Source organism: Sodiomyces alcalophilus, assembly GCF_042370955.1.
Source record: "Sodiomyces alcalophilus JCM 7366 unplaced genomic scaffold ACRALscaffold_5, whole genome shotgun sequence".
In the NCBI taxonomy this organism is placed as follows: domain Eukaryota; kingdom Fungi; phylum Ascomycota; class Sordariomycetes; order Glomerellales; family Plectosphaerellaceae; genus Sodiomyces; species Sodiomyces alcalophilus.
In genome coordinates this window covers 5165012-5187345 of record NW_027263536.1, presented here as the reverse complement: position 1 = coordinate 5187345, position 22334 = coordinate 5165012, and the positions used below count along the sequence as shown (strand labels likewise).

General features: G+C 37.9%; 1 protein-coding gene across 1 annotated transcript; it reads left to right on the top strand.

Moving 5' to 3' along the window:
* Positions 1-10223: 10223 nt before the first annotated feature.
* On the top strand, positions 10224-14329 carry ACRALDRAFT_2077596 (uncharacterized protein; the record flags this gene model as incomplete). The annotated part of the gene is made up of 3 exons (XM_071022311.1): positions 10224-10296; positions 12201-12247; positions 14171-14329. Coding segments are annotated over 3 exons (279 nt in total), but the record flags the coding sequence as incomplete, so codon positions are not given.
* Positions 14330-22334: the final 8005 nt, after the last annotated feature.

Sequence of the window (22334 nt, the reverse complement as noted above, 5' to 3'; positions counted from 1 at the left end):
ATTAATCACTATCTATTAGAATATAGCGATAACTCGACTTATACCTAGGTGCCGACTATATTATAGCCAGTATCGAGTTAGGTCCTAGATTAGATACTCCGTGGTTATCCGTACTCCGCCCCGGTCTAGAACCCTATCGTGACTCGTTACTATCCGGTACTTAGGTACCGGAGGTCCGGTACCTAATAGGGCGCCCTGTCTTTATAGTTTCCGTCCCGGAAACCTTAATACTAATCTAATATCCTTATATCTTCCTCTAACCCGGTATTCCTTTATATCCTTTTTACCCCTATTATACCTAATAATTCTATTATAATTCTAGCCTAATCTACCCGTTATATTCCTTTTTTTAATTATTAATTCCGGAATATTATCCTTTATAATAACCCTATTCTAGTTATAATATAATCCTTTACCGATTACTTTATTATCCTAAGTCCTTTTAGTAAGACTAGCCCGCGACTACCTTTATTATAATACTAGGGTAATCGTTCCTTCTAATTATAGGGTCACCTTTATTATTCCTTTTATATAAGTAAAACTAAAGACTAGTCCTACTTAACCTTATAGATATCCTATTCTGTTTCTCCTACAATCCCGTTCTTATTATTTTCCTCTTTTTACCTTATTCTAATTAACTTCGCTAAATTAGATAACTAATTTTATAAGTGATCCTACGCCGTCCTGCGATAAAGTTAAGACTAGCCGATAATAGCTTTATATAAACTCATTCTCTTTATCGGCCTAGGTCGTGTCTTATCGCTGACTCTAATCTTTTCGTTCTAGCTCGTTCTCTTATTATAGCTAACGTTATTTCGCCTTATTATAAGTTCCTCCTATATCGTTTAACGCGTGGTTAGAACACGGGCTAACTACTATCGTAGCGTTATTCGTTCCCTATAGCTCCTAAGAGTAATAAGAAGCGCGCCGCCACTAGCGGTAATAGTATAGCTAGGACCCCTAGTAAACGTTAGAAGAAGTCCGCCGCCGCTAACGCCCCGGCCGCTAACGCCGCCACTCCTAGGGTGGCTAAACTCGTCGATACTAGCGAGGGCGAGGGCCTTCGTGCCCTATACTTACGATACGCCGGCCACCTAGCCGACTTGGATTTAAAGGACGTGGGCACTATCTCGTATAAGTCGTGTCGCTATAGTGCTAGTGCGTGTTCTATTATTAGCCTCTACTTAACTCCTTACTTATATACCTTATAGAGAAATCGGTAAAATATTATTACTATTAGGTTAACGGTAGTTATTCGTGCCTCGATATAGGCTTATACTCCCTCCGCTATAGACCGCTCCGTGGTCCGTTTAATACTAACCGTTAACTAGTTACCGATAGCGGGCAAGGCTGCCGCTAAAGTCTTATAGGATATCCTGGAGGCTACTAAGGTACGGCCCGGCGGGTTTAATAAGGCCCGTGTTATAAGTACGTCTTGTCCCGCGTCTGATTATATACTAATAACTATAATAGGAAGCTGCGCTTTAAGCTTAGTAAATCTTAAAAGTTAGTATCGGTAAGCATAAGGCCGAGACTACCCGTGGGTCTAGTAAGGGCGTATAGGCCGAGCGGCGCGACGACGAGGAAATTACCGCCGCTAAGCAGTATACGTTAAAGCGGGTTACTGCCTTATTAAAGGAGATATCGACCTCCCTAAAGGTCTAGAAAGAGATCCCGGATCTACTAAAGCAGTTCCTAGGGGTTTAGGGCGGTATTACCGCCACGGGATCGGTTACCGGTCCTATCGCAAATAGTAACACCGGGGCAGTGCTCCCTAACCTAAGTCTTAACTCTATTATAGGACGGTATAGGATCACTTATAAAATTAGTTATCTAATCTAGCGAAGTTAATTAGAATAAGGTAAAAAGAGGAAAATAATAAGAACGGGATCGTAGGAGAAATAGAATAGGATATCTATAAGGTTAGGTAGGACTAGTCTTTAGTTTTATTTATATAGAAAGAATAATAAAGGTAACCCTATAACTAAAAGGAATAACTACCTTAGTATTATAATAAAGGTAATCGCGGGCTAGCCTTACTAAAAGGACTTAGGATAATAAAATAGTTAGTAAAGGATTATATTATAACTAGAATAGGGTTATTATAAAGGATAATATTCCGGAATTAGTAATTAAAAGGAGGAATATAATAGGTAGATTAGGCTAGAATTATAATAGAATTATTAGGTGTAACGGGGGTAAAAAGGATATAAAGGAATACCGGGTTAGAGGAAGATATAGGGATATTAGATTAGTATTAAGGTTTCCGGGACGGAAACTATAGAGACGGGGCGCCCTATTAGGTGCCGGACCTCCGGTACCTAAGTACCGGATAATAACGAGTCATGATAGGGTTCTAGACCGGGGCGGAGTACGGATAACCATAAAGTATCTAGTCCGGGACCTAACTCGATACTAGCTATAATATAGTCGGTACCTAGGCATAAGTCGAGTTATCGCTATATTCTAATAGATAGTAATCGATCAGGTAGTATAGACTTAATCGGGGACTCTTATGCTAGACTAAAGCTAGCTAGTATATATATAAGAAAGGATAGATAGCCGCCCTTAGGATAAAAAGGCTAGCGATTAATTTAACTCTTTAGCACCCCCTACCTTTTAACTTAAGTGTGATCACGTCCTGATCACTAAGTGCCTTATCCTGATTATCTCTTTACTCTTCGCGATCACCCACTTAATAGTCTTAATAAGAGGTACGAATCTATAATAGGGCAAACAACTTAAGCTCTCCGTCACGATATTACTAGTTATATACTAGATACATTAATAGCGGAATTAATAGACGCTTTAAGAAAGGTCGATTACCCGTCGAATACCCTCCTTATATAAGGTTCGAAGTTATAAAAGAATAAAAAGCCCTAAAAGAAAACTAAGGGTTTATTCTATAAGAACTATAAGAAGCCTAGCTATACGCCGACTAACTACTACTTTCTCTATCCTAAAAAAGCACCTAAGAACTAAGTAATAAAAGATAATTCAGGATTAAGAAAAAATACCTAGAATAGGGTAAATAAATCCTAGTCCTCCTAAAAGGATAAGGAAAAGAAAGGAGGAGGAAATACGCGTCTCTCTCGAAGAGAGAAGCGTATAATAAACCTCGTACTAAAGGCAAAGGAGCAGCACGCCCTAGATACGTCTTTAGAAGAAGGGGAGAACGACGAGTCTGCTACGGTTAATATGATTTTAGATTAACAGAATCAGTAGCAGGATTAGCCGCAGGAAAAAGAAAAGGAAGAAGAATAGGAAGACGATAATAAAGACAAAGAGGCCGGCGTTATTTTTAAAAACATCCTCCCTCCTCCGTTTCCTCTTCCAGACCGTCCTAATCCTTTCACACAGGATTTAATAGATATAAATCAGGTATTTATTATCTCTTTCAAAAATAGAGTTATAAATAATACTAACCTTAATATAGATTAGTTAGTGGAAAAGATTTATAAAGTATAAGCAGAAAACAGTATCAAATTAGATCTGAATTTCTGTGTAGATAGCGGGGCTACGGCGTATATTATTACAAATAAAAGACTCTTTTTTACTTATAATACCAAAAAAAGAACTATTTATTAGGGTCAGGCAAAGGAAATAAAGATATAAGGTAAAGGAGACTACGTTATAAGATTCAGGGATACTAAAAAGCTTCTGCTTTTAAAAGAGTGCCTTTATATACCGGAAATAGGCACGAATATTATCAGCCTCTCTCGTCTTAATAGTAAAGCTCGCGGTCTTACTAGAAACAAAAAGCTCTTATTATTTAATAATAAAAAGCCTCTCTTTCTTTATACAACGGCTCTGCTTTATAACGGGCTATACTAGGCTACAGCATAGGCACTATCGTACGGGGGGGCTAAGTCTCTGAAAATATATATAATAAATACAAGGAAAATACCAAAGAAACAGCCAGGAGACTCAACTAGAATAAAGACGTTTCAAAGGTTCAAAGAACAGGTTTCAAAGAAACTAAATAAACAAAGAAAGGGGTTAGTTAAAGAAGTCAGGACTCTCAAGGGCTTTGAGTATGTTCTCGTATGTCACGCGTAGCTCTGCCTTCCTTCGCTGGCGCCTCTCGCGAGCTTTACTTTGCTTAGTCTTCAGCGAAGCCTAACTCTTGCTGCTTGGCCGTGAGAACATCGCTTTCTACTGTGGAAGCCTAATTAAAGTTGAACGAAGAGACGCTTGTAGCCTTGTCTACACTGATAGTGATGGATGCTAAGTTTCGTGAGTCCGATTACGGGAGCTTAAGCGCGTCGCTGTGCCTTGGCTTATAAGATGTTTGTTACGACTTTGCGTCGCCTTATACTTTATTTAGCCATATCGGGTTGCTATAAAGAGTCTTCTCTATTTCTATTAGACGTGCTCTGTGTCTTAGATCCCAGTTACTCCACGCGAGCTTATACACGAACCTTACACACAGCTTATAGAAGAGGCTGTGTAATTTATCCTCTGGGTAAATAGACGACGCTGGGTGATAGTACTATTCGTACTACACGGGATCATATTGGTGGAATATATACCATTATCTTTTAAGCACGAGTAGTGCAAAGTCAGCTTATCCCTAACCAATAACACTAATAACTTTATCACCGCGTAAGATAATATACTCGGGACCTAACGCGTTATGACATAGCACCGGTACGCCCTCCGACTCGTATAGTCTACCCATCAACCAATTACGGCTCATATGGTTCAAAAGCTTAGATCTTACGACCATTCTGTTCATATAGTTATATAAACTATCGGATATAACAGGTGTGCCTGTTATATTACTGTAGAACTTTGATTTGATCTGATGAATCTCGCCGGAGTTGTTTATACTAGACCGTTCCACCCGGTTCCTATGGGCATAACTACTCTTAGACAAGTCTGAAACGACGGTAGTTATAGCTATACAAGAGTAGAAAGTATAGGTGGAAAATAATAATAATAATAATAATAATAATAATAATAATAATAATAATAATAAATATCACTTTCTTATTAAAAAAGTAGATATAGACGGTGGAAAAGAATTTAATAACGCCTCTTTTCAACGTCTCTTTATAGGCGTAAAGCATAATATAAAGCCACCGTACACTTATAAAGCTTAAGGCTCTATTAAACGAGTTTATAAGAACTATAATAGAAAAGGTTCGAGCTCTTCTTTTCCACTTAGGGCTACCTAGATACCTTTGGGGTAAAGCTGTGCGTTTAGTTATTTATATATATAATAGATCACCTAATTTAGCTCTTAAATATATGAGTCCCTATGAGCTTTTATAAGGTCAGAAACCTAATATTAATAATATACGGGTTTAGGGTTCTATTATTTATTATAAAAACAACGACCCGAATATAAAGAAACTAGATATAAAGGCACTTCAAGGTGCTTTAATAGGTTTTAATAACTATAACTATATGGTTTATAACCTAGTAACTAAAAAGACTGGTTAGTTTCGAGACGTTTATGTCTTAGGGAATCAGTTTCTTCACTCTTCTTTAGATAACTATAATAATAACTATACGCCTAAAAATAATAATAATAACCTCCCTCCTTATATTAAGGGAGCACTTATTCCGACTGGGGCATTTGTTTATTCCGACTGGGGCACCATTTTTGCAGCCGGCGCCAGCCGTCCACGATCACTTTGTTTTTGTATTTTCTTTTTTAGAAAATTTCCCATCTACTATATAACCACGATATCGTCTTCTTTACCCTTAACAATTATCTATCTTTCTCTAACGCCTAATAACGTCGAAATGGCGCGTTTGCCTCCCGATTCTTTATATAATAATAATAATAAGGTCGTGATCGCCCCGGGGTTCGGGGTCAGGGTCGAAGGCGTGGATAACGTGGAGGGAGCGGTCGGGGTTAATTTAACCCAAATTCCGTAGGAGGCAACCTAATCCCACCTGGATCCTGGTCGGGAACGGATAGGCAATCCATAGGCTGCAGGAAGAGCTAGAGAGGCGTGCGTATATTACGTTGTAGGAAGATACGAAGCAGCTGTTTGTAGTCGAATTGATCCGTCGATTGGCGATCGTATCTAAGGCCAAAAAGACGATCCTTAAAAAAAAAAAAAAAAAAAAAAAAAAAAAAAAAGAGTATGTGATCGTAGGGCGGCTGGCGCCGGCTGCAAAAATAGTGCCCCAGTCGGAATAAACAAATGCCCTAGTCGGAATAAGTCCTCCCTATATTAATACTTAGGCATATAACCAGGTTTCTATCCGCGGGCCTTATTAACCCGTTAAGTATAATAAAGGAATCACTTTTAGTGAAAATACCGGTTAATGTTTATAAAATATTCCTTCGCGCGTTTCGAAACGTTCTGTTAAGGCTATTTAACCTAAAGAAGAGAATAATAATAATAATAGACGTAAGAGTCTTCGTCTGCGGGCAGCGGGCTATGAAGTTCCAGCTATTGATAATAATAATAATAATAATAAGAATAATAATAATATCAACTATAGCCCGGCTAATAATAATAGTAGTCAAAGTACCAGGCTAGAAGTCTAAATATCTTTAGAATTATTAAAACCGGACTATAAGGATTTAATATCCTATGATAATAGTGCGCACTTACTATATTATATAAAAGATACTATACTTAGAAACCTATAGTTTCAAGAAAATGCCCTATTTCTTTTAACTATAAATTCGATTAACGAACCAGCTACCTATAAACAGGCTATAAATTGCCTAGATAAAGATAAATGGATAGACGCGATGGTAGTAGAAATATCAGAACTCGAAAAGAGAAAGACCCAGGACTTAATAAGTATAAAAAATACGCCTAATAATTATAATAAAATAAAAGAAGACTACCACGTACTGGGAGGTCGTTAGGTCTTCAGAATCAAATATAATAGCTCTAGCAAAGCTATTTAATATAAGGCTCGGTGGGTTATTCAGGGGTTTAATCAGGTTCTAGGTCTTGATTATCTAGAAACCTTTTCAAATACCTGCCGGCCAGAAAGCTATAAATTAGCTTTAATACTAAGCGTATCACATGGCTAGAAATTCAGGCAGTTCGATGCTAAAAACGCGTTCGTTTATGCCGATATAGATACCCTGATATACGCTATACAACCTATAGGCTTCGAGAAAGAAGACGGTTTAGAAAATAATAATATAACTCTCTATAAGCTTAATAAAGCTTTATACGGGTTGAAACAAAGCCCTAGACTCTGGTATAATTACCTGGTTGAGATATTATCTAAGCTAGGTTGCCGGGTCTCTGAATATAATAATAGACTTTTTACCTTTTATAAATATAATAAAATTAAAAGAATAGAAGAACGAGCTATTCTTTTATGCCACGTTAACGATATAGTGGCTCTAAGCCCTTCTAAGAATACTTTAGACCACTTTTTTAAGGAAACGTCTAACGATATTACACTTAAAGATTTAGGTGAAATAAATACCTTTCTAGGCCATATAATAAATATAAATAAAGATAACAAGACTCTTTCTATAAGTCAGTTACCTTATACTAATAAGATAGTTAAAAGGTATAATAAACGAAGTCTAAAAAAGGTTAATACCACTTGTATACACAAGAAGGTCCTAGTACCAAATCCTGAATAGGCGTTAACTAATAATATAAATAAATACTAACAGGAAATCGGGGCTTTATTATATCTAGCCCTGCATTTAAGACTAGATATAACGTACGCAGTTAACTAGTGTTCTCGCTATATAAGTAATCCCTTATAAGACCACTTTACTACGTTAAATCGAATCTAGGCTTATATAAATACATATCCTAATATTGGTCTTTTATATAATTGTAATAAAGAAGACCTTGGTATTTACGGTTATTCTAATACCAGCTTCTCAGATATAATCGAGGATAGAACCTTGACTTTAGGATATATTTACTGCGTGGGAGTAAATAACCCCGTTAGTTAGACCTTAACTAAACAAAAAATCGTTGCTTTATCAATAACAGAGGCCGAATATATAGCTCTCATAGAAGCTTCTAAAGAAGCAATCTATCTTTATAATCTATATAAAGATATACTTCAGAATCTAGGTCTAGATTCTAATATAAGAGGCAATAATAATAATAATAATAATAATAATAATAATAATAATAATAATAATAATAATAATAATAAATCTCTCGAGATTCCTACTATCTTAATAGATAGTGAGAGTGCAAAGAAGCTCGCCGAAAACGCTGAATTTCATAAACGGGTAAAGCATATCGATAGGTAGTATCACTACTATAGGCAATAACTTTATAATAATAAAATAAAAATCGTATATATAAATACTAAATTTAATATAACTGATATAATGACTAAAGGTTTAGCAAAAGAGACTTATAATACTCTTTGCGGTTATATGAACCTAGCTTATAAGGACGATACGTTGCCTGAGTATGATTTACCGCCTTATAATAATATTAAAGAATTAAAATACTAGGTTTTAATACTTAGTATTCTTAGTTCTTTATAAGTGGTATAACTAGGTTTTTTACCTTCGGGGTTTCCTATATATCAAAGGTTCTTCTGAATTTTCCTTTGCATAATATATCATAATAATAATAAGGGTTTTTAAATTTTCCCTTGAATTTAAAAAGAAGAGGTTTTTTAAATTTTTTCCTCTATGTATTCTAGTCTTAGATAGACTAGGATTACTGCGCTATAATATAACCATAACTATCACCTGACTAAGCTGCACTTATTATATAAGAGTCAGCTTACGGGGGGGGGGGGGGGGGGGGGGGTATTATACTTATAATAAGTAATAATCATAATAATAATAAGTATAATATCTAAGTCAAAATAAACAGTATATGGTTATAGCTATATAACTAGATGTCTACTTTATAACCAGCTTAACCTATACTATAATACTATACGTATTATATATGTATATATACTTGGCTTATAATATATATTATATAAATACACTAGGTATCGTAAATACGATATCTTGGTTATTACTTAAGCTAATAACGTGGCGTGATAACCGTCGCGTAGGCTGTTAACGTAACAGTCGCCACCCAATCTTCCAGGGTCTTTTGCCAGCCCCGGATCCAGGAAGAAATCCCAGAAGTCAGTTCTTTACACGTTCGCGCAACAAGCAGTAATCCTACGGATCTACGAATTCAATAGCTTTTTGCTTGATTTTCCTCTCTTCCGCGCATATAGCCTACTACTCGTAGCCCAATCTATCAAAAAGGGTTATAAAAGGAAGCCCGAAACCGGTAATAAATCCTTATTATCCTAAGCTAGCGGTTCCTACGAAGATACGCCTACGCCCCCTACTATTATAACCGGGGCTATTACCCCTGCCTAATAGCAGGATAACCTTAGTATAACTTCGGAACCTGCGGGCCCTTAGAAATATTATAAATATAGAGAGGAGGGCTATATTCGACCTCTTTACCCTCGCTTATAGAATAGGCGGGCCGGTTAAAGTTTTACCTCGGCTACTAACCCTAATTAGGAGGCCGTGGCTATTAGTCGACTTATTATAGGTTAGGTATAGGCTTTACCCTAAGCCCTATAGGGTTAGGCCTAGGATAAACGCACTATTAGAGTCGTCCCCCCCTAGTCTAGTAAGGGTAAACCTTCATATATAACTAAACGGTGGATAGGATTATTAAGTTATAATTCTGGATAACGCTACCGACCTTAATATTATTAATAAACGCGTAGTGCCCCTTACTAAAGCGATTAGTAGACCCCCTAAGGAAGTTAGATAGTTAAATAAGGAATCTATAACCTGGATACTCGGATTAATCTTATTAATAGTTCGGATTATAGATTATTAGAATTAAACACGGATATAGTATATAGAGTTATATATTATAGATTTAGGGGAGGATAGATCGGAGATTATTCTTAGGATCCCCCGGTTAACTAAGTATAATGTAATAGTTAACTGGGTAAAGAAGAGTTAGACCTTTCGGATTTAGAAGGAGGAGTTAAAGTTTATAAGTTTATAGAAGGAGTTAAAGAGGGCTACGAACAGGGCGAAGGTGACTATTAGGCTTATTAGGGCCTAGGTAGTATGAGTTGGCCGTGTCTAAGCTTATATCTTAGAGGATATAACCACGCTTATTCCCTTACCTAAACTATTACCCGAACTCCAGGAGAACCCTTTACCTACGGGTTAAGAAGAGTTATTAGTAGCTATACCGGAGTAATATTATAAGTTTTTAGATATATTTAATATAAAGAAGGCCGGTACGCTACCCGGATATTATTAATAGGACTATAGAATTAAGTTGGAGGAAGGGAAGACGCCCCCGTTTAGGCCAATTTATATATCAGCGAAGGGGAGGAGTTAGTAGCGTTATAGGAGTACCTCTAGGGCGCCCTCGCTAAAGGTTAGATCCGTTATTCCAATAACTCTTTAGGTACTCCTATTCTTTTTATACCGAAGAAGGGTAGGAAGTTATAATTATATATAGATAACCGGGCGTTAAATGAGGTTACTTATAAAGACCGTATACTAGTCCTATTAATATATAAGATTATAGACTGGCTTTTATCGTGGAAGGTCTTTACTAAGCTAGACCTTAAGGATACCTATTATCGACTCCGTATACGGTCTAGCGATAAATAAAAACTAGCTTTTAGGACCCGCTATAATTATTTCGAGTATATAGTTATACCCTTTAGGCTTACTAATACTCTAGCTAGCTTTTAATAGTATATTAACTAGGCTTTAAGTGGGTTAATCAATATAATTTATGTAGTTTATTTAGATAATATCTTAATTTATAGTAAAGACCTCGAGGTTAATTAAGTGTATATTAAGGAGGTTTTAGGGAGGTTAAGGGAGTGGTTATTATACGCGAATCCCGAGAAGTATATATTCGAGACTTAAGAGGTGGAGTTCCTAGGGTTTATTATTAGAGTGGATAGGGTTTATATAAATTAGTCTAGGGTCGAGGCTATCCGCGGTTAATAAGAGCCGAACTCGGTAAAGACTATATAAGTCTTCCTACGGTTTATTAGTTTTTATCGGCGTTTTATTAAGAATTACTTAAAGATTACGGCGCTAGTCTTAGACTTAACGAAGAAGTATAGAGTAAAGGGGGTGTTTATATATAAGAGGCATAAAGAGGACTTATTAATTCGTGTTATAAGGCTCTGAGATTCCTACTAGTGCTTAGTACGAGCTTATCGCGTAAGCTATAGAGGCCTCTCGTAAAGAGGTTCTAGAGGCTTACGTGCTAACTACTAGGTGGCTTCGTGTTTAGACAAGGCTTATCGTGTATTTAGAATACGAAAGCTAGCTTAGAGTATCGAGAGGGGGTGGTAGCCTTTATAATAAGGCTACCTAGTTTACGAAGGTCCTTTAGTTATTCCGAGAGGAGATTATATAACTAATACCTTCCTGCTAAGTAGCACCTAAAGGTCTATAAGTAAGGACCTCTATGCCTATATCTTCTTAGGAGAACTTAACGAATAATCTTAGTATAGTACCCCCTCCCTTAGTCCACTAGTAGGCTTTCTTATTCGTTTTATAATAGCTTCCTTTACTCCTTACTTAAATCCTATAATATTTTATTTATTGTCCCCTTTTATACGGGTATAACGACTATCAGAAGCTATTAGCAGACTTCGATTAAGCACCTTACTCGTGATCCTCCTAGTAGGACCTCGCCTTCTATCGTAATATAGGCCCTAGACGCTACCTTCCTCCAAGTCCTAAACCAGAGCCTAAGAGTTCTAGACTTAGCGACTCTTTATCCGACCCCGAAGAATCTAATAATAACGCCGTTATTATAGCCTCTTATCCTTTACCTCCTAATAGATAACCCCTAGGAACCCGTAGTCCTGCCTTTATCGCTACTATACCGTCTTTATACCGCCTAGCGGAACGGTTCTATCCTACGCCTACTTATTATACTTAGGGAGAGTCCTTAAAAATGGCTCGTCCTCTATAAGCTAAGTATTCTAATCTAATATTAAGAAGTCTAAAAGGGAAAGGAAGAGAGACTTCCCTACCCCCGCCTAATTATAGGTCCCGAACCTAGGTCCCGCTTAATTATTTAGTCGGATATTATAATCCTTAGTAGGAGGATACTCTCCCTAAAAAGCTTACCGATAAATAATTAGAAGCTATCTTATTACGTATCTCTAACCGAAAAGCTTATAAAAGACGGGAAAAAAGACTGCGTTATTTATAACGTGAGGAAGACCTAGATAACGACTATCCGCCCCCCGACCACCGGAAGCGCTAACGCCGTTAAGACTCCTTTTCGCTACTAAGTCGCGGGCGTTCGTCCTCGCCGCGGCGCGAGCGTAATAATTAGGCTAGAGTTAACTACCCCTAGCCGAAGTAGGATAGTAAGTCCTACGATTAGTTCTAGACCTTTATAAAGGAGATATAAGAAAGGTTTAATCTAGATTATTATTATTTTATTACTAAAAGGCAGAAAGTATATTATACTAGCAGGTATCTACCCCCTAATAAAGTCCTGGTAGTATACCTACTAGCATCGAGTCTATAACCCTATAAAAGAGGGGAAGCCTGCCCGATAAGTCGATATTTATAATTTCCTCGCTAACTAGCTAATAGACTATAATACCCGTAAAATATCTATTATAAAATAGCTCTTTTTAGATTAGACTATATAACGCCCTAACTAGTCGTATAGCTAGTTCCTTAATCGTTTAGACTCTCTTTTTAACGAAGTCTCCTTAGAGTTCCCCGATAAATAGCATATATAGCTTATTCCTATAAAGTATAAAAGCCCCTTCGTGATTAGGTTACTATTAGTGGTCTCCCCCGGGACTATAAGCATTTAAACGTCTTAGCTTATTAAGCTGAAGTTAATTTATCTAGATTAATAGAGGTCGACTCGCCTACCTTTAACCACCTCGTAGCCTATCGTTTAGCTTTCCGTTAAGGTATAACTACTAATAGTGGCTCGCGATCCTCTTAGCCCTCTGCCTCTACCCCCGCCGCCTCGTCCTCCTTTACCCTATCTACCTTTACTTCTACTCCGCCTTCTTCTAATAGTCCTTTTACTATCCTGTTTATAAAGGGTTAGTCCTAAGGCTTTACTAAACGTTAGCCCCTCTCGGAAGTCGAATACTACTATTATTCTTAGTTCGGTTATTATAAGTCTATATACCCTAAGTTAACTAATTTATCTTCTACTAACGCCTCTAGTTCTAATACGCTTAGTAATAATAGTTACTATCCGTATAATACTTATACTCCCCTGCCCGCTATATGCCCCCGCCTTAGTCTAATCTTAATAAATAACCCGTTAATCCGAAGAAATAAGTCGTTAGTTAGATTTAAGCTAATAATCCGCTAGTAGCCCCCTAGGATTAGTCCCTACCTGGCTCGCCGTCCCTAGAAACTAGGACTCTTAAGACTAATCTCCTAGTACGGCTAAGTAGTAATTAGAAATAGTGCCTTATGTTTATAGATTATAAAGCCAGTATTAACCTTATTAACCGCCACGCCCTCCCTCCGGGTATCAACCTAACTAGCCCCTTAGAACGTCTAAATTAGGGATTTTCTAAAGTCGAAAAAGACACCTACGGTTTTATCACGTTATTTATTAAGGCCACCCACGATTAGGGCCGTACTCGTATATATTATACTTTATTTCGTATTATTAACCTTACTAAAGGGTCCGAAGTTCTTCTAGCTATCCCCTAGTTAACCACCTATAACCCGTATATCGATTAGACCGACCGCCTTTAGAATTTTCGTATCGATAAAGAAGACTTTGGATTAGCTACTAGTAAAAGAGGGATAGTCTAAAGCCTTAAAGAAATTAAAAAAGAAAGGAAACGCGCCCGCGTAATTATCTAATTAGTTAATTTAGGAGTGGTCTAAGCTAAGGAGGATACCCTTTAGGTGGGCCGTCTTATAGTTCTAGATTCCGACTAAGATACCTATTCCGATTTAGTTCCGCCCGAATCTCCTATCCTCCTAGAGGATATCCCCTTTATCCTTAACGCCCTCCCGAAGTTACCCGAGTCCTTTCTGCCCGAATAGTATCGAGATTTTATAAACGTTTTTAATATTATTAAGGCTAGTCGCCTCCCGCCGTACTATAAGTAGGACTATGCTATTAAGTTAGAAGACGGTTAGACTCCACTATTTATTCCTATCTATGCCCTTGCCGAGGAAGAGTTAGAAACTCTATAATAGTATATTAAAGACGCCTTAGCTACAGGTTAGATTCGAAACTCTATTAGCCCTGCCGGTGCCCCCGTACTCTTTATTCTAAAGAAAGGAGGTAAGCTTTACCTTTATATCGACTATAAAAGACTTAATAAGATTATTTATAAGAATCGTACCCCCTTCCCCTTAATTTATAAGACTCTGGATAGCTTATCTAAAATAAAGGTATATACTAAGTTAGATTTAAAAGTTACCTATTATAGGCTATATATAAAAGAAGGGGATGAGTGGAAAACTATGCTTTGAATTAAGTATAGTCACTTTAAGTATTTAGTTATGCCTTTTAGACTTTATAATACCCCTGCTAGCTTTTAACGATATATTAATAAGGCACTATATAGTCTTATAGATACTATTTATATTATTTACTTAGTTAATATTTTGATTTATAGTTTAGATAAGGATATACACTATATATATATACGCGAGGTCCTTTAAAGGTTAAGAGATTAGTCTTTATACGCGAATCAGGAAAAGTATATCTTTAAGTATTAGGAAGTGGAATTTCTTAGTTTTATTTATAAGCCTAATAGTATCTATATAGATCCTTAGCAGGTAGAAGCTATTCGCGAGTAGGAGGAGCCTAATTCTGTTAATAAGGTATAGGTTTTTATTAGTTTTATTAGGTTTTACCGACGCTTTATTAAAGGGTACTCTAAGATAGCTAGGCTATTAACCGACCTATTAAAAGGGGGTGGTTAGCTAAGGGTATTTACCCTTTCTAATAAATAAGGAGTATTTTTCGAGAAGCTCCGAGATACGTTCTAAGACGCTCCTATTCTCCGCTATTTTAACCCTTATCTTCCTATCCAAATCGAGCTAGACGCCTCTAACTTTAGAATTAGCGTAGTTATTCGCTAACTAGAGGACCGTACTTAGCGCCCCGTTACGTTGTTTTTTTATAAGCTTCGAGGAGCTAAGTTAAACTATCTAACCCTTAATACCGAGCTTGCTACGCACTACTATCCGACACTATACCGGCACCAAAGCCCGTATGGCGCTGGACTAGTGCCAGCACTATACCGGCATTAAAGCCCGTATCGCGCTGGATAAGTGCTAGCACTATACTAGCACTAAAGCCCGTATAGCGCTGGATTAGTGCTAGCACTATACTAGCACTAAAGCCTATATAGCGCTAGATTAGCGCTAGTACTATACTGGTACTAAAGCCCGTATAGCGCTAGACTAGTGCCAGTACTAGCTAAGTCCTAGATAGACCGAGGTTTCCCCGTGGCTATATAAAGCAGAAACCTCGCCCTCCCCTTTAAGGAATATATCCTATTTATATATTATTTACTACACCGTAAGGTTACCTAACTTAAATCCTCTTATAGGTCTTATAATACTAGCTAGCTAGAGACATATACGGTTAGTGTATATTAAATAGTAGTAACTAAAATAAGATTATTTAATCTTAGTAAGGTTCGCGTACTAATCCTATTAAACGACCGTGTAGACTATTCTAGTTATACGATCCCAGGGTAAATAACTATCCGTTATTAATAAAGTGCCTCCCCTTAAATAGGACTAAGCGATAAGTAGCGATTATCGAGCTATAGCCTAATAGCGCCGATAAGGAACTGCTTACCCACGCACCCCTTACTATATTTACTAGCCTTTTAGCGTAATACGTAGAGGTCTATATACTAAAACCCTATTTAGTTAAATAGCTATATATAGCGCCCTAATCGGATATATAGCTAAAGCGGTATCGGTTACCTATAATCCAGTAAGTAAAGCGCCTCCCCTTTATTAGGACTAAGCGAGTAAGCGATAAGTATAAGAGTCTATAAGTATTAGTTATCCGATAGGCCCGTATCTAAAACGACCTATTAAACACTAAATAGCATTATTATAGAACCCGCTTAATGATAACCTTACCCCGTTCTCTTAGACTCTCCCCCTATACTAAGGGATCTAAAAGGCGTATATCCCCTCGCCGTAATAACGAACGCCTATCCAGATATAGCTAAAAACGTTCTTACGCCTAAATATCGGCTACTCCTCTTTATAGCCGAGTAAGCAGGGAACCTCCTTAGCACTAATAGAGCTAGCTATGCCACGACCTCTAGAGGAAGAGTCTCTAAAGCTATCCTACCTCCTTAGCTAACTTATCCTACTAAGTGGGTTACCTATTATAACTCTTTTATAAAGGTATTCTATAATTAGCTTAAGAAAGAGTCCGAGTATATCGACCTTTATAAGTCTATAGTTATACCCTATAGTATAGTAAAGGGAAAGGAGCTAGCCCCCTTTACCGCCGGCACGATTCTCCGCCGGTAAAACTAAAGATTAAGGTTAAAAGATCGGAATCGCTTTTAATCCGCCCCGCTATAAGTATAGTCGAACTGCTAGTCGGAAGTTTCCCCGAAGATATAGCGGAAAGCCCTTCTCTAAAGTACGCTAAACCTTTTAAAGGAATGCCCGACTATACCCTAACGCCTAATAACCGTATACTATTCTCCGACTAGAAAAGTTATTAAGCCGATACTATAAGCCACCGCGATAATCGTATAAGCCCCACGCCCTCCGATATTATATATTACCCTTATAACTAGATAAAGGATATTGGAACCGGGAATAATAGAAATCCGGAACACTAATAGCACCGGGTAGCCCCTCTAGGTAATAGTCCCCCTAGATAAGGCCCTCCCGGTATAGGCCCTCCCCTAGCGAATATACTAGACGCTAACTACCCGGAACTATACCTATATATATAATAGTCGGATTTACTCGCTATCCTTAGCTAGCACGATAATCGGACGCACTAATTTAAGGCCGATAACCTAGGTTATTTTAAGCCTCCTTTATACTTTACCGCCGACTAGGATCTTAAGACCGAAGGAACTAAACTAATCTATATAAACGTCTTCCGCTTTACCGATATAATAAACTAGTATACCGGCCTAAGTGCCTAGCACCACGAGTCCCTTCCCCGCGGACTAGCCCGCTATTTATTAGGCGAGGTATCCGTATAGTTTATAAGCCTTAATAAGGGATAATATTTATACCTTACTATAATAGTAACTATTACGGAATAAAAGACCGCCTTATAGGAAAGGTTCCGACTACCTTAAAAGGAAGCTAAGTATAAGCTAAGATATAAGCGATACACCTTAGACGATATAGTTACCCGCTATAATATCCGTGTCTTCGTAGATAAGGTATCCGATTAGTAAAGGCGGCTAATAAACCTAGAGGTAAGTATTTAGCTCTTATATAGGACCGTTTAGACGCTAACCTAGTAAATACTCTTCCCTGTCCCGGACCGGAAACTATAGCGACCGACTTTATAAATAGCCTAGCTAATATAATAATAGGATAGTACTGGAATTATACTAATAAAGCCTAAAAAGCCCTTATTACCCGATAAACCCTACTATAGATCGAACGGATATCGATATTAAACTAATCCTCCTAGGTATATTCGCCCTTTCTCCGGTACCCGGATTAACACGGTAGCCTGGCTCTATACTACTTACTATAGCCCGAATAATATTCCCTAGCACCGGATTATTATTTATTATTCCCGGAATATCGCTCGGTAGGACTAGGATAATTCCGCCGGAATAACCACGCCCTACTAGCCCTAGAAATACTAAACCGCTATATAAATAAACGCGGCTAACGGCTCTTAGCTAATAATATATCCGAATAACTAGCGCGCGGTAACCGGAACTTTTGCCGGGAACGATCCAGGGATTTAATAAACACCGCCGTAGATAATAAGGTCTCCGATAAAGGATACGAGAATAATAAGGAACTAAAGGACCTATACTATTTTAAGGAGGAGCCTAATAGTTCCCAGGACCTTATAGATAATAAAGCTAAGACCGATAAAGGCAGTAATTAACTATACTAGGTCACTAATAGACCTGAATTTATACCTAAGTACCGTGATCTCTACTAGGTATAACGATAATATACTAGGTATAGATAGCTAATAAGATCTAATAATAAGGCCCTTTACTATAAGAAGTCCTATTCCTACCTATTCCTAATAGAGGAATAGGGTGGTAAGGACTCCCCTTTAATTAAAGGCGCTTTATAGGAAATAATAGACCCCGTAGCCGGCCTATACGGTTATATATATATAAGGGTCTAAGTCTAAGTAACCCTAGATAGGGCTCCCTTCGAAGCTTATATTAATTTAGGTGCCTCGCGATATATTATAAGCTAGCACCTTCTCCTTTACCTCCTTAACGCGGAAGTTAACACGTCTAAAAGATCTACGCTTCGTAGTATAGGTACTTCGGATACTGTCGGATAGGCGTTATTTACCCTGCTAGTATAAGGCATAGTGGATAGCTAGCCCTGAGTCGGATAGCTATATATAAAGGCTTAGGTAGTCCCTAAGCTAGAAGCCGGTCTGCTCCTCGGATAGGAATTTAACTATCCGAATAAGGTTAATATCCTTAACTCGCGGGACGCTATCTAGATTAGGTCCTATAAAGGTCTTATTATCCCGGCATATATCTTCGCTAAACGTTTATTAGTTAGACGGTAATTAAAAGCCGCTAAGAAAATCATTATTCCGCTATATTAGTACGGATTCGTCCTATTTAAGGAATAGAACGTAACCTTAGACTTTATAGAATTCTAACCGGATATTAAGGGTTTACTAAACTATATCCTTAGCGAAGGGATATCCGTTCTAATCTATAACGCTAATAACCGGCCGCTACTTATTTCCTAGGGTAGTAAGCTAGGGTATATAGATCCTTTCTACGCGGCCGGATACTTTAATATAAAGCAGGATAATACCCGCGATATTCTAATAAAATAGCTAGAGGCTACCGAGAAGTCCCTAAGTTCGGAAGAATAAGGCGATATCTTTAAAGGGTATTTACTTATTAGCGGGAAGCTCGGAATCGCGAAGAGCCTAGATGCCCTGACTAAAACGACTCTAGAAGGCGTGACTATCTATAACCACGGACCCCGCTTTATACGGCGCTTTACTAGGATTATCGGTAACTACCCTAAGGTTTAGATAGACTAAGGCGTTATCGATATAGATAAGAAGAACTATATACGCGTTCCCCTAATCGACGGGTAGTATACCTAAAGGATTAGCTAGAAGCTATACCTACTTAGCCGCGAGGACTAAGCCTTCCTAGACTAGACCCTGGATAGACTCTACGACCAGGACCGTATAGAATAGATATTAGTACTAACGCCCTTTAGCGCTCCGGTTTTTATTATATAGCAAGAGGTAAAGGGTAAACATAAAGGCCGTATAGTAGTTAACCTTCACGCCCTAAATAAGGTTACTATTCTAGATACGTACCTAATACTACTTTAGGGTAAGGTTATTAAGCGACTCTAAGGGAAGAAGTTTATCTCCGTTATCGACGCCCGGGCTTTCTTTTACTAGTTCCCTATATATAAACCGTACCGTAAGCGGTTTACTATTATTTCCTAATAAGGATAGGAACGACTAAAGGTCGCCCTAATAAGCTTCCGTAACTCGCCTACGCATATTTAATACTATATAGACTAGCTCCTTCGCTTATACTAGGACTTTATCTCCGCCTTTATCGATAATATCGTTATTATATCGGATACTAAGGACGATTATACTAAGCACTTAAACACGGTGCTCTCCTTATTTAGTATAAAGAGGATTAGTATCTCTCCCGATAAGTCCTTTATTAGATACCCGTTAATCTAACTACTAGGATTTAAGGTTAACGCCCTTAGGCTATTAAACACTAAAGAACGTACCGAGGCGTTATAAAAGATTCGCCCTCCGACTTCTCTTTAGTCCTTAGAACGTTAAATCAGGATAATAGGGTGGCTCCGCTATCTTATTCCCCCATTCTTTTATTATATCGCTCCCCTTTAGTAATAGAAAATAACCCTTTTAGCTGAGGCTCGTTAAATCGGGAAGGATAAGGGATAGGCCCGTAAAGCATATACTAAACGCATAACGTTTAAGGCCACTACTAAAGAGTTAGCTATGTTCTATAATATCACCGGCGCTCTTACCTTAGACGCTTACCTATTCTACTATATCCCTATTAAGATCCTCTTTATCTAGCTAAACGCCTCTAAAAAGCACGGGTTCTCCGTTATACTCTTTTAACTAATTAATAAGACTAAATAGCTTACTAAAGGAACCTTTAAGAAAACCGACATTCGACTAGTGCTTTATATTAGTAAGGGGCTTAACGCGGCTAAAAAGAAATACTAGCCCACGGAACTTAAGGTCGCCTACTAAGTATAGGCCGTTTATAAGACCCATACTATCATTTAGTCCGCTTATTATAACCCCACTATAGTCCTTATAGACCACGCCGCTACCATCGGTATTATAAAGTCGACTATCCTATCTAGCACTAATAAGACTAAGCTAAATATAAAGCTTACCCTCTCCTCCGAGTTTCTTAGCTAATTCTAGTTAGATTATTAATATATTCCCGGTAAAACGAATATAGTAGCCGACGCTTTATCTTAGCTGCCTACTACTAACGGCCTACCGGCTAAGGGTCTAGGGGAGTTAGACCGGATTTAGGAAGACTAGGCTATATACTATATTAGCGAAATCTAGATAGAGGATACTATACGATAAAGGATTATTAAAGGATACGCTAACGATTTAAAGTAGACGCCTATCCTTACCTAAACCACTAACTATAACTTATTAGTTAAGATCCCTTTTAAGGTAGATAATAGTCTCCTATACTAGGTGGATTTAAATAGGAGAAAACGCCTTTATATCCCTTTCTCCCTATATAAGGAATTCCTTTATACCGCCTATAACGACTAGCACTATTTTAGAGCTAAATGGATATAGTACGATTTAGTTAGCCGCTTTATAATCCCACGATTCCGTAAAGAGGTTAACTTATATATCGCTTAATATAAGATATATCGTACTTATTAAACGGATCGGCAGGCTCCCCTTAGCGAGATATAGCCTATCTTAACGCCCCTAATCCCTTTCTATACTATTATTATAGACTTTATTATCAGACTATACGAAGTGCCCTCCGTAGGGACACCTTAGTAGCGCGAAGGCTTCCCTTTATTTAACGCCCTCCTAACCGTTACGGATAAGTTCTTAAAGGCCTCCCTGCTTATCCTTAGCTATAGCACCTACACCGTAGATAACTAGGCGTTTATGCTCTTTTAAGCCCTCTAGATAAGTAACTAGGGTATCCCCCGCGCTATTATCTCGGACTATAACCCTAAATTCTTATTAGACTTCTAGATAACTCTATAGAAGGTAGCCGGAACTAAGCTAAAGTTCTTAACGGCCTAGTATCCCTAAACCGATAGTATTTCTAAGAGGAAGAACTAAACCGTTAAGATCGGGATATATATATACCTAGCGGATAACCTAAACGCTTTATAGCCGAAGGTGATTATACCTTTATAGTTTAACCTAAATAATGCCTTTAATAAGACGCTTAGCTATATACTAAATAAGATACTATATAGCACTAAAACGAGTAGTCTGCTTAACCTAATCGGTAATATTAACCCTAAGTTCGTATATAAAATATTCTAAGAGGATACGTAACTTACTATTATAATAGTATAAATATATATAAAGCGTTTATACGATAAGAAACGGCGTAATATTCGGTTTAAGCCCGGCGACCGCGTATACGTCCGCCTTAGCCACGGATACTCGCTCCTAGGTAAAGCTAGCCCTAAGCTCGGTGCTTAACGGATAGGCCCCTTTAAGGTCCTCGAGTAAGTATCACCGCTAGCGTACCGATTAGATCTACCTAAGACTCTTAATATACACCCCGTTATTAGTATTACTTAACTCTAAATAGTTAGGTTCGCGGAGATACTAGACACTATAGGACTAGTCGATATACAGGATAAGAACTAAGAGTAATAACGAGACCTATATAAGCACTACGAGATTAAGGCTATCCCGGATAAACGGATTACTCGTAAAGGAAGAGGCAAGCCACGTACCGAGTATCTTATTTAATAAAAGGACTAGCCGGACTAGTAGAACGTCTAGATACCTATAAATATAATAGAAGCTCCGGATCTAGTAGAGGAATTCGAAGAACGTTAAAAAGCCTTAGAGGTGCTTCGTTTAGTATTAAAAGGAGTAAAAGAAGTTAAAAGACCCGAGCCCGGCGAGCTCTAAAGAACTAAAGGAACCTATTTAGCCTCGCGGAGGAGCTAGGCTAAA